The sequence below is a fragment of the Falco naumanni genome, chromosome 7, assembly GCF_017639655.2.
Source record: "Falco naumanni isolate bFalNau1 chromosome 7, bFalNau1.pat, whole genome shotgun sequence".
Taxonomy (NCBI): domain Eukaryota; kingdom Metazoa; phylum Chordata; class Aves; order Falconiformes; family Falconidae; genus Falco; species Falco naumanni.
Window position 1 is genome coordinate 53,373,504 of NC_054060.1, and position 12,698 is coordinate 53,386,201.

At 37.1% G+C, this 12,698-nt stretch overlaps 1 protein-coding gene across 10 annotated transcripts in view; it reads right to left on the bottom strand.

Annotated features, from left to right (window-relative positions):
* Positions 1 to 12,698, bottom strand: part of GPHN (gephyrin) — a 297,146-nt gene that overhangs the window by 17,517 nt on the left and 266,931 nt on the right. For 6 of the 10 annotated variants that reach the window (XM_040600164.1, XM_040600163.1, XM_040600159.1 and 3 more), the window contains one exon: positions 11,865 to 11,986. In XM_040600164.1, coding sequence (XP_040456098.1) covers positions 11,865 to 11,986 — 122 coding nt within the window. Of the gene's footprint in view, positions 1 to 2,621; positions 2,694 to 11,864; positions 11,987 to 12,698 lie in introns of all 10 variants that reach the window. The other 4 variants (XM_040600161.1, XM_040600160.1, XM_040600158.1 and 1 more) reach the window with 1 other exon arrangement.

Sequence of the window (12,698 nt, forward strand, 5' to 3'; positions counted from 1 at the left end):
TCACCTGCAAGCATTTGCGGGTGAATTGTAGTGATTTTTTTCATCAATGCTGAAAGCACAGGACCAAAGCTTTGATAACAGTTGTCTTCAGGTGCTGTGCCATTGTACTAACCTGTGAGTACTTTATCCACTCTAAATCCAAGCTAGTGTGTGTTCACTGAACATAAAAAGAAGCCTGAGATTAGGGTTATCGTTAATATATTATCCCTGGCTGAAGACAATGAACCTGATCCCAATACTTACTAGGAATCCATCAGTTCTCCCAACAGTTTGGATGGGATTCCACTCATTAAGTTAATAGCTTCTATTTTATCTTCCTTCTTATGAAGTGAGTGAATCTAATATGGATTCACTGGAAAGTATTTACTTCTGGAGTGGAAAATATTCAACAGTTGTAGCTGGGTTGTGACTGAAGATTATACCACACAATACAATAATCAATGCCAAAGACATTGCTCATCAGTAAAGATGGCAGTGCACTGCTGAGTCTGAAGGGTAAAAGTAGTTCTGCAATTACTTCTTCCAGAGCACTCCTGAAATATGAGAATTGGCTTATACTGACATAACTGAGAATAAAATATTATGATGGATGTAATTAGTGCCAGTTGCTTATACAAAGCAAATAGTATTACAAAATCTGACACATGGTGACATAGTATTGCTATCATGGAATTTCTTAACTATTATTTTTGCTTTAGCTTCAATTTTAAGAGTAAATTTGAAGTGATTTTTAGGCAAATTCATCCCCCCTGTAAACTGGTGGAACTGCTGTTGAACAACAGTAAGGATGCCTCTATGACAGGCAGAAATACAGTCCCTAAAGGTGATTCCTCAAAATGAAGGTTTTCTCTGCCTCTTTTTTTTTTTTTTTTTTTTTTTTTTACTTTTAAAAAGTCAACAGCACAGCACTGCCTTTTACAGAATCATAACTCAGGCACTTGGAAAAATGTTCGTCTCCAGAAGGAAAATGACTTGGAAGCCACAGGTCAGAGACAATATAAAAAGGCCTTTTAAAATTCCCTGTCATCAGCTATGTCTTAAATAGTTATTTTTTTGAAAATGTCAAATGAAATGTGACATGGATTTTGTTTACTAAACCATATGAAAAATTCTCCAAGAAGAGTAAACTACCGTTTATTAGAAATAAGTGAAGGAACAGAAAGAGAAACTTAGCCTGTTTGAGACCAGCAAGTTAATTTTTTGACAGCTGTTAAGTCAATGGAAGGAACCAGAACTTCATTTGTCTCTGCAATATTGGACTACATCCCTTCAAGCACAAAGATGTTTTTAGTGTAAGAAAAAGCCCATTGCATTTCCTCCTCTGGGAGCAGAAGCATTTTCTTACTGCCCATGCTTTGGGCAGCAAAGCTTTGTTCTAGGGGCTGTTTTTTGTTGATGCTTGCCCCAGAACTGATTAGAAGAGCCCAAAGACTCAGTTAATGTGTCCTCTAGATTTAGACTGTTAGCAATATGTGAACTGACTTGTATGAGGTATTCCAAGTTGTTCACCTGATGGTAGATTCCAGCTTCTAAGCAATTTCTGATAAAGCAGACAGACTACATCATGTTCCTCATGTTAAATCTAAAATGTTTTGAAAGCTGGTGGTTCTTGTAAGTTAATTACAGTTAAGTTTTTTTGGATGTGTAGAGTACAGTGTAAGATTCTAGTGTGTTGATCTCTTTAGTCAATTTAATGAGGAAAATGGTGATTTATGACAACTTGACTTCATGAACAACTGATTGCTAAACATAGACAAGCCATTTGAAGGCTAAGGCTATGGCAGATTGATTCAGTAATGACTGCAGAAACTTGTTTTTCCAATATGCCAAGTGAACTTTAAGCTATAACTCAACCCTTCAACTTTCCTCACATGACTGGTTTTCAGGTACTGTTCTTTCATAGGTTTTTCATTACTTTTCTGTCCCTTTTTAATTTCTACAAGAATCAAAATATAGAAACTAATTTCTCTGTTTGTTAATTGAGAAAATGACAGGTGGTTTACTCTCATTCTGTTCTTGCTCCTGCCCCTTTGGCCTGTCTGTGATAGGAAGCAAGTTCTGTAAATTAATATGTATTATTAAGCCACCCCCTAAGTAAGACCTAGTATATAACTAGTTGTACATGTATTTTGGAAAAAAAGCATGGTAGATAGTTTAAAGATTTCATGAACATTCCAGTTAGCCTGCTTTAGATATGAACAGCATGGTAATGGAAAAACAAGTATGCAGGTATGACTGAAAAGTCACAACAGTGACTTCCCTAAAGCTGTACTCCACTACTACCTTCAAGCAGACTTCTTCCTAATTTGTTCTATTCTTAGAAGGGAAAAGCCTTGATGGATAAAGATGCTTGCTGCTACTGATGAGTAATGTAAACATTCTTGGTATTAACAGAATTTTAATTTTATCAACGTTGTGGAGCCATCTATGTCTGCGGTGCACTGGTGCATAAGAACTTAACTGACAAGGCAGTATTATTTAATGGACAGAATAAACCACCATTTGCTTCTGTATGGCAACCATTCTGTGCTCCAAGCTCTGCACGGACAGACACCTAGTCGAGCCTGTCTGTGAGCATGCATGTGCCTCAACGTCCCAAGTGTTTTAAAAACAGTGCTCACCAATCTGGTAGGCCTGTCTCCGCAGTGTTCTGGAAGCTCTGTGTCCCTTCTTCTTTAAAAACATCTGGCTTCCTGAGGGTAAAGGAAGCAGAAGGGGTATAATAAAGAGCCAGGGAAGGAGAGAGGCTCCTGGGGTGAAAGGGATGCTCTGTGCCTAGCTGTGTCCCCCTTGGTAGCTCTGAGTATTCAGAATCATCAGAGGAAATGCTTCCTTTCTGCAAGGCCAGACAACAGGAGAGAAAGGAAGTGTATGGGAACACCTTTCTGTTATAGTTCGGACAGGCTTCTCACAAGGATGAAGAGAGAAGTTATGGAAGGATTTAGGCTCAACTGGGCATGCCAGCAATGCACAGTTCATTTTTCCTTGCGGAGTCTATGGAGAAACTTCTTTACTCTTGACTTCACTCTTGCTTGACAAAGCAAAATGAAGCGTTAAACACCTGGACGTTTGGGAAGGAGGACCACAGATAATGGGAAAATATTTGGAGATGGGCCTCATTGAAACATTTTTACACACACTTCCTAGCTTCTTGTTCAGGAAATGGGTCTCAAGGCATATTAAATGTCACCTTCTTGACTACAAGGGGGAAAAAGCTTTATTTATCCTAATCTTATATCTCCATAGTCAATAAAGATGCCACTTCATTCATGAGAAGCTTCATACCCAGCTACCCTGCTCCAAGAGACAGGATTAGAAAAAAATGTCCAAACCTGAGAAAGTTACTGCTATCACGATCTTATTTAAAACAGTTAATGTTTTGCCATGAATTCCTATTTTATAAAGACAGCATTTCCTTTTACACACACTTCTTCCAAGTCAGTTTCACTGGGAAGAAATAATTTTTAGATAGTGTCCTTTCTAACAGAAATATGAAATAAGCCAAAATCTACGGTTTTATACTCTTAAGTGCAGGACAACTAAATGTAAAATGTAAAAAAAAATCTTCATTTGGCATGAAGATTTATAAATGTCTCTTTTAAAAAAAACTAAAATGAGATGTTGAAGATTGCAATGGATCAGGTCATGAATTGTTGTTTTGCAACTCTTTCTTCTTTTCAGCTGGCTGGACTGTTAACAACAACAAAGTCAACCTCCCCCCCCAGCCCAGGCTCAGCTGATCCTGCACACGGCAGCTGCAGCTGTCATTTCGAAGATTACTTCTGGGCACACACAGATCCTGTCTGGCTGAGGAATGTGAGGAGAAGACTGGGCCAGTGTACCTGCACTATTGTTAAGCACGCACAAGCACAAGAACACTGCTAACATGAAATCTAAAATCCTCTTTATCACCTTGTAAATACATGCCTGGTTTCTCCTCATAGGTCATCACAGAAAGGGTCTGTCTGATCAGATGCGTACTACTGTTGTTTGGAATTCATGGGAAAATATTAAAGCTATTCAAGTTATAGGCTTAGATGTCCATTTCTTTCTGACAGTTTTCCCAAGGTAGCCTTTTCCTCAAATGGCTTCAGTCCCTCATTTGTTCTTCTATTCCTTGCTAGAGAACAAAGTCAGTCTGTTTCTTGAAATAAGGTCACTGTGTCAGGCAGTGACATATAAAAACTTTAAGACTTCATAAGTGATCACAGCTTCTGGTTTACTCATCAACATTATGGACTGCAGTCTCAAAAATCAAGAACTTTTTCTATCAAGCTGCTAAATTCTAAGAGTACTCTCTCTCTCACAATGTTTTTCTCCAAGAAGGTAGACTGGAACTACAGATGTTTCTAATCAACACAATGTACACAGAGGTAAGGAAATCAGAAGCATCTTGTCGAAACTTCCAGAAAATTTCAAATTTGTTCGAGCATTGCATAGTAAAATAGCCAAAGTTCTGACTATCATTCTGTCTTTATAGACCACTGTCGCTGTGTTATTTCTCCTGCTACTGGTCTTCTGAGTTTGTGCTTCTACTACATACTGTCAATTAGTATAACATAAACATTAATTTAATTCTGTGAAGTAAGAGTTAAGAGATTATTTGTGACCAGGAGAAATAATTTCACTAATTTAGTCTGATTTGGTCTTTAACATAGTCTGGGAACCTCCCTGAACTTGCTTCTGTTTGAACCGTAGATCACATTTAAATAAATATCCAATCTTGCTTTGAAATGAGTATCTATCAAAGCATTTGATATAGTTTGCTAACACCTAATTACTTTAACTGTTAAAGTTATGCTTTATTTGCAGTCTGAATTAGTCTAATATTTAGCCACTGCTGCTGAAATAGAAACTTTATTTGAAGTTTATTCTCCATGAGGCTCAGTATTACTGGAATGTAATCAAGTCATCTTTCTAAGAATATCTTTGTTGAACTGAACAGCCTGAGTTCTGATTCTGTTGGAGTACATGGTCTGTCTTTCAACCAGTTAAAAAATCCAACAGTCCTCCTCTGAATGCTAAAAAACATACCGTTGTCATCTTGTCCAGGGAATACAAAGGTAAGGCCACAAATCACCTTCCAATTTTACAGGAGACTTAGCTCTTTATACATATGCTAGAACTTGTATTTAGCAGATTACTTGCTATGATTTTCGAATCTTCTCCCAAATCTTTACTTCTCACAATATAATCCTCCATCTTGTAAATGTCACTTACATTCCTTAGACCTACATATAACATTTCATACTTGGCTGCATTAATAATATACCACTAACCAGTTTTCTAAGTGATTCATATCACTGACACAGTGGCCCGTTTTCAACATTCACCACTTCTTTCATCATTTTGTACCTACTGCCTTTATTAGTTTTAATTATTTTGTTCTAGGGTATTAATAGTAAAATTTCAATCCTCAAAAATTTCTCAGTGACTTGGAAAGCCAAATTCTGATATATAATCTAGATATTAAGAAGGTTGTAAGTCATTCAAGTCAATGATATTTTGGGCCCTAGAGACTGAAGTTCTCTTGTAAACAGAACTTATGCCTCCAAGTATTTTTTTAAATGTTAATATGTGCCTCAAAATTACAGTACAGTAGTTTTTATTTCCCTCCAGCAAACACAGTTACAGATTCCCTCTGTTTTCAAATATAGGAGGATTTGCATGGTATTCTGTCCTCTTTGTGATTTGCTGTTCAGTGTCATGTGGTACTACTGGGCTGTGATTCTATAGATGCTAATTCAGGAGAAAGTCCATGCTTGTGTTGAGGACAATTAGGAGAATGACATATTGTTGTGCATTAGCTTTGCACTTGTCACCTCTACAACATGAAATTTTATTAGCTGTCAGACTACGTAGTTTCCTGCCGCTACAGAAGATCTCCTTGGACTTGCACTGCCCCATTTCACAAGTTCTTTTTTTCACCTCTGTTTTAGCTCACATGTTTCTTTGTACTTTCTGAATATGTACATTAGATGAGATGACTCGTCATATATAACAACTTATTTGAAGTTTGCTCTAATGATTATCAAGAGTTGTGACAGATATTAAAAATTCCTGCTTGAAAAGCAGAACATTATTGTTGACAGGGCACAATGACAGAGAGGACCTCCATACCTGAATCACCTTCAAACCGTTACCCAGTGTACCTGGATTCATTAGGCTATGATCACACTTAATACCACCACCATTCTTTGAGCAGATCTAGAACTGAAGTCACTTCAGCAAAAATGAGTATCGTGACATTTGATTTAAGGCCTTTTCTCTAACAAGCCTTTTCCTGCAGCCATTTGTTAAATGATACTACTACTGCTACTAATTCTGTTCACAGTATCTTTGATTCTACCCAAGCTGCTGCAGGGAGAGGTCAGGATTCTGTGGCTGAATTCTACCTATAACTCATATTCTAACTCATACGATGATATATGTCATGTTGATATTGCATGAGAAATTTTAGAGTTACAGCAGTTTCCCTGTTCTCCCTCCACTCCAGATGTTCCATCTGAATTATAATACAGGTAATTACATGCAACCCACACAAGTACAAAAGATTTAAACCTCTTTTTGGATGGCAAACATAAAATTCAACCAGACTAAATCCTTGAGTGAGATCTTAGTATCCCTTCCAAAACATGAAGGGACTCTTTCAAAGCCTTTTTTTTTTTAGGGATATCATGGTGTAATGCTGTCGCAATAGCAAGTGTGATTTTTAATGGGTTTACCTGTCACTTAGGAGCTATATCAAACAGTATGTCATAAAAGAGGTATATAAATGAGAAACTAATAATTTCTGATGTAGAAAAGCCTTCATATGCTACTGATTTTATAAATCTTCTGATAATTTTTTTAAGGAAGTGAGCATATTATGTGAATTGCCTAAATTTGTTCTCCTAAGGAGAGATATTCTTTCTCTCCATTGTGAAATCACAGGCTTATAAATGAAAATGCAGTTAATGTTATACACACCTCTAAGAAAAATGATAAGGGAATTAGAAATGAATGCAGAGAAGGGGAAAACACACTCACGTAAACAAAGGTAAAAACAGAGGAAACAGGATACATTACACGCATGATCAAAACCCTTCAGCAAGTTTAGTAACAGAGTCTCTCATAGGAGGAAAACTGTCAAAATGGAAGATGGCTTTCTAAAACAGAGGCTCACGCTCTAGCAGATTTTGCTAGGGCTAAACTTTACAGCCTTAAATAAACAGCGGATACAAAGAACAACACAAATGAAATAATCAGACACAAAAATGTCCTGATAATTAACAGAGTTCTACAGATCAGATCAGAGATATAACTCTTGTTTTTATCAGAGATTTCCAAAGAACCAAATAATTTCACAGGCTATACATAAGCAAAGGAAGTGAAAGTAGAAGCCTTTTCCACTTGGTCTTGTTACATGAGACAACACTCATAAGTACGTTGGAATACCAGTTTTAACTGGCCAGTTGTTTTTGCAATTTTAGCAAGTGATGCTGTGATTCAATCAAAGATGTAAGACACAATAGTTAGAACAATACCAGAAGGGTTCTTCCTTTTTTTGTTTCACATTTGTTTCTTGTGTTTGGAGCAGTCCTGGAAATGGAGTATCTTCCATTTCCACCCAGAGATGTGTCCTTTTCAAACAGCTTGTTTTTTTACGGGCTAAGAACACAAATAGAGACAATCTTGGCTTCCAGCCAGACATAACTTCAGCTGTATCATGTTTTCCAGTTTGTTTGTTTTTTCTCCTATTGCTTACTTCTAGGATTTTAGCTGTAGATTTTATCTATGTGTTTTGGACTTGCTGGTTTTAATTAAATTTTGAATATTGAGTCACATATACAATTTATGAGAATGGAAACAAATAATGACAATCTCAGAAATTGTTAACATGCTCCAAAAAGAAATAAATATTAATTTCAGTTGAAAATACAAATATAGGCCAAGTGAAACTCGAGTGACCAGTTCAAAATGTAACTTCACATACGATTAATGTGCAAAGGTGTTTTTAAAGTGGTCCTAACTACTCTGCAGACACCCATGACATTCCACAGGCTTCCCCACCCTTTCACATTCTCTGCTGGAACATGTTTATGTGTATCACAGTCCTGGGCTTTGAAGAAGCCGGACAATTTATCTTCTTACCTAAACATCTCTGAGTGATTCATATTCTGAAATGAAATACAGGAACCTTACCTCTAAGTTTGTCTTTGCAAATACTACTCTAAAACAACTTTCATGCTTGAAAATTAGCTCTGTAAATATGACTGACAGTATTTCCATGCTTGTTAAAAAACTTGACCTGTTACAGCAATAGTAATAACTCAGCTGTGCTCCCTATACGGTGCTCTCTCAAACTCTATTCAGTGCTTATAGTATATAGCAAGCGACACTCCCAGTAAAATGCAGTAAAAAGTTCCTCAATGTAAAATGTATAAACAAAAAGAAATAGAAAAAACCCCTCCAAATCTGAAATACGGGAAGGGAGAAATATATTCGGTGATACATTCAAAGAAAAAATCACAAGTTTTTAATTTTCCCTTCTGAAAAGTATTGTTTGCCAGTATTTTTACCTCACCTGTAGGTATTGCAGGCATATAAAATCTTTCTCTTTTTCACTGTCTAGCTACATATTATACATACACAATAAACTGAACATATACATGAGCATACACACACACAATCTATGGTTTAACTCCAGTAAACCATACAACAGACACTGATGACTTGTTCATCTTTTCCATAAACATGCTAACTTGTGAAAATTGCACCCTTTGTAAGACCTCTCTGGTAAGTCTCTTGCATTTTTCAAGTGCCATGGTACTCTATCGAATCAGTCGCTTTAGTCTGAAAGATATATACTAAATATTTGTATGGGCAACATTCTCTTACTAGCTTTATTACATAAATAATATGTATGGTAGAAGACTTCTAAGACGGAATCCTGGTATCAGGTAGGGAAGATTCTTGGCTAAATCAGCAGTACTGAATTACTCTTTCAAAACTTCCTGCAAAGTAAAAAATCATTCTAAAATTGGATGGTCATTATAGCTATTCTATGAGCTAAAGTAACTGCCTCTGCAGAAATAACTCCCCAAGCATGAAACCAAGTTTAAAAAGAACTCTTACCACCTTTGCCAAGGTAATACTATCTCAAGACACAGAGAACATACTAATAGCGAGGATCCAAAAGTATCAACCTCTCTCATAACTTAAAGCAAAGCTGCAGACACTTGTCTACCTTTGATACATTTGTTCACTGTCTGGTTTCCAGCTAGCATCCAACTAGTAAAAAAGGGTCACAAAACATATTTGTAAAAAATATAGAAAAGTAAAATATAGAAAAGTAAAAAAAATCTATCAGGCCTGAACTCTCACTAGAAGACAGACACTGAGGTGCTGGAGCATGTCCAAAGAAGAGCAACAAAGCTGGTGAAAGGTCTGGTGCACAAGTCTTGTATGAGGAGGTGCTGAGGAACTGGGGTTTAGCCTGGAGAGGAGGAGGCTCAGGGAGATCTCACTGCTCTCTACAGCTGCCTGAAAGGGGGTTGTAGGCAGGTGGGTGTCAGTCTCTTCTCCCAAGTAAGAAGTGATAGGACAAGAGGAAACTGGCTGAAGCTGCACCAGGGGACGTTTAGACTGGGTATTAGGAAAAATTTCTTCACCAAAAGGGTTGTCAAGCACTGGAACAGGCTGCCCAGGGAGGTGGTTGAGTCACCATCCCTGGAGGTGTTTAAAAGACATGTAGTTGTGGCACTTAGGGACATGGTTTAGTGGTGGACTTGGCAGTGCTAGGCTAACAGTTGGATTCAGTCTTAAAGGTTTTTTCCAACCTAAATGACTATGATTCTGTGATTCTAAAATTGTTAGATATTGATTACTGAGGGCTTTCAAGATTACATATCTTCACAGACACTCCATGCCTAGGGGTCATAGAAAAATTCCTGAAGGCAATGGAGTACATAGCAATAGTTTTGCACAATGACCTTAAATTAAACTCTCCATTTGACAGTGTTGACTTCACAGCAAATTTGAGACTATATCTATTTGGTTAAGACAAGGCTATAAAGAACAAACAAGCTCTAGGTTCTTATTTTGCTGCAGGGACTACCAGAAGGATGTTCAGGGAAAGCATCTTTGCCATTGGATTAACCCACTGCTAATAATGACAGTATGTAAACTGATAATGTTGATGACAGTAGCAGTAACTTTTGGTCATGCAGGTGGCAAAAAGTTCCACCTCCAGTATTTTGTTGGAGAAAAACCCTGCTCACCTTCCTTTTATGTAGAGATGACTCTGAGGAGCTGACAGCCTTTTTGCAGCTGCTTTCTTTTTTCTCAGATACGTAAATCTAGAACCTGATCTCTGGATATAATAGTTTTATTTGAGAACTTCGCTACCTATGTTTTAAAGTCTAAAAAGGTCCTTACAATACAGAAAACACCCTAGAGATCCAGGACATTTAAATACCATTCCTGGAAAGAACGGTCTCATAAGTTTAGACTCTGCATGAAATGACCATTTGAAACTGGAAGCATTCATGGGCAGGAGGTTTTTGATATTTATTGCTATTTGGAACAGCAACTGAGTTTTGCTAGGCCAAAGAAGCAAAAAGGATGCCTGGATGCAATAAGAGTATCCAGAAGGGTTTGCTTTCCCTAAGACCACAACAACTGCTGTGGTTGCTGTGTGCCACGTTCCTTGTATGAATACCTCAAATACAACTGCATTTCCTGGGGTCACCATTCAGGTTGGTTCACATATTGTAAAACCACACAGTGGTTGGCCCTTTTATGTATTTTCTGTCAAGCTAGTGATGTTTTGTATTGAATTCTGCACTAGAAAAGACTGGTTTTGAAATTAGCTGTTCCCTAGCAGCAACTTTGTCTCCCTGCTTGGGAATTTCATCATCGATCAATGTGAAATGTGGGTGCTAAAACTCACTGTTTCCCTTTTTCTTCTTCTTTCTGATCTGGCCTCACTTTTAACTACTCACAAGGAACAACCCTTTTTCTCAAAGAGGTGGAGGTGAATCTGAACAACTCCCTATCAAATCACATCTTTCAGTTGGTTTGATACCTAAAATGAGAAACAAGAAAGCCTGTTCAAAGCCTCTGGGGCTCAATAAATTGAGGAAATACATTATGCTGAGAAACTCAAGCCATGGATGACAGGCACTGCTCAGTCTTGCAAAGGACAAAAGTCTGAACACTTCAATCACTTATCCTAGGGCTCTCAAGAGGAGATGTGACTTCACTACCATTGGGAAACAAGGTGCAATCACTGTCAGAGGAATGGAAAGACTGATCACAGGGTAGTACTCTGTGGCAATCAAAGTAGAGAGACTAGTAAAGGAAAAAAATAAATTGATTCTTTTAAATTCTTTTGACATATTTCTGGAAATGTTCAGCAACATCCAGCAGTGGCGCCTTCCCCAAAAGACAGTTACTCAGAATCTGACAGAGTTTTATACTCTGAATTAATTTTGGCACTGAGAGAAACTTTCCTTCTCCCTTTATTGGATCAGAAAAAAGTATAGTTGCTGTAGAATTGCCTCCTCTTACGTGAATTCAGAATGGTGCTTGTGACGATACTGCAGCAATAAATTCAATTTGCAGCAGTAACATGTTTCAACAGAGGCAAAACAGTATGAACACCATTCAATAAAAAATTTATCAAATGATTCTTCTTAATACTAGAATAGACTTATTTATTTCTCTAATGAAAAGGGTAAAATGTCTTCAAGATATGCCCTGTCACAACACTGTGACACTTGCAATGACTGACATTTTCTCTGATATTTCTTTTTTCCATGGATGCATAAAGTGCACCGCATGAATATGAAGTGACATCTTTACTAACATGTGGTACTTACTTATCTCCCACAATTCCCAAGTTGATTGTTGGATACCCGTGTTCCTGGATTGTAGCTAGGAGAGTTGAACGGTTACTGTCCCGAATCTTCCCTGGCAAAAGGTCATCTTCAGGATTCAGTAGCTGTAAAACCAGAAATACACTCAGTTGGTCTCCTTGGAATACTGTGCCTTTACACAAGTGGGAATTTTCTTCTTCATACTGGTCAGGATATTCTTAGACACCATATATATCATAAAATATATGTGTAAAGTGATTTAGTGAGTTTAAATTAATATGATACGTAATGTGCTTGTTTAGTCCAATCCTCCACACTGCTTTGTTTGTTTCTATTGGTTCACATCTGCTAAACTTTTCTCCTTACTAGTACCTGGCTTCTAATCTCAAACATTAGAAATCAAAACACAAACTTTTAAGTTTTCAAGTTATTGATTCTATTTAAATAGTTTTAAAGGAACCTCATTGATGTTGCTAACCAGATTTAAAGGTATTAAAAGAAATCTTGTAAACATTGTTTACTTATCAGTAAAGGTGTTTTTTAAAGACAACAATCTGTATGGAATAATAGAAGCTTAAAGCTTGGTTCTCCTATCAATTACTGTTTTGGATGAAAACCTTTGTCTCAAGACAGTATTATGGCAATTGCCTCACATTTGTCATATTTTGGAAGTTAAACTGTAAAACACACATATATAAACACGTTTTACATAATTAGGAATTCTTTTGTAGAAAACAGAAGGACAACCAATGCTGGCAGGAATTAAAATAATAGTAATACTGATGCTGATGCATTATCTGTCAAAATTAGAGCAACGGTATTAGGTAGTAAGGTAAG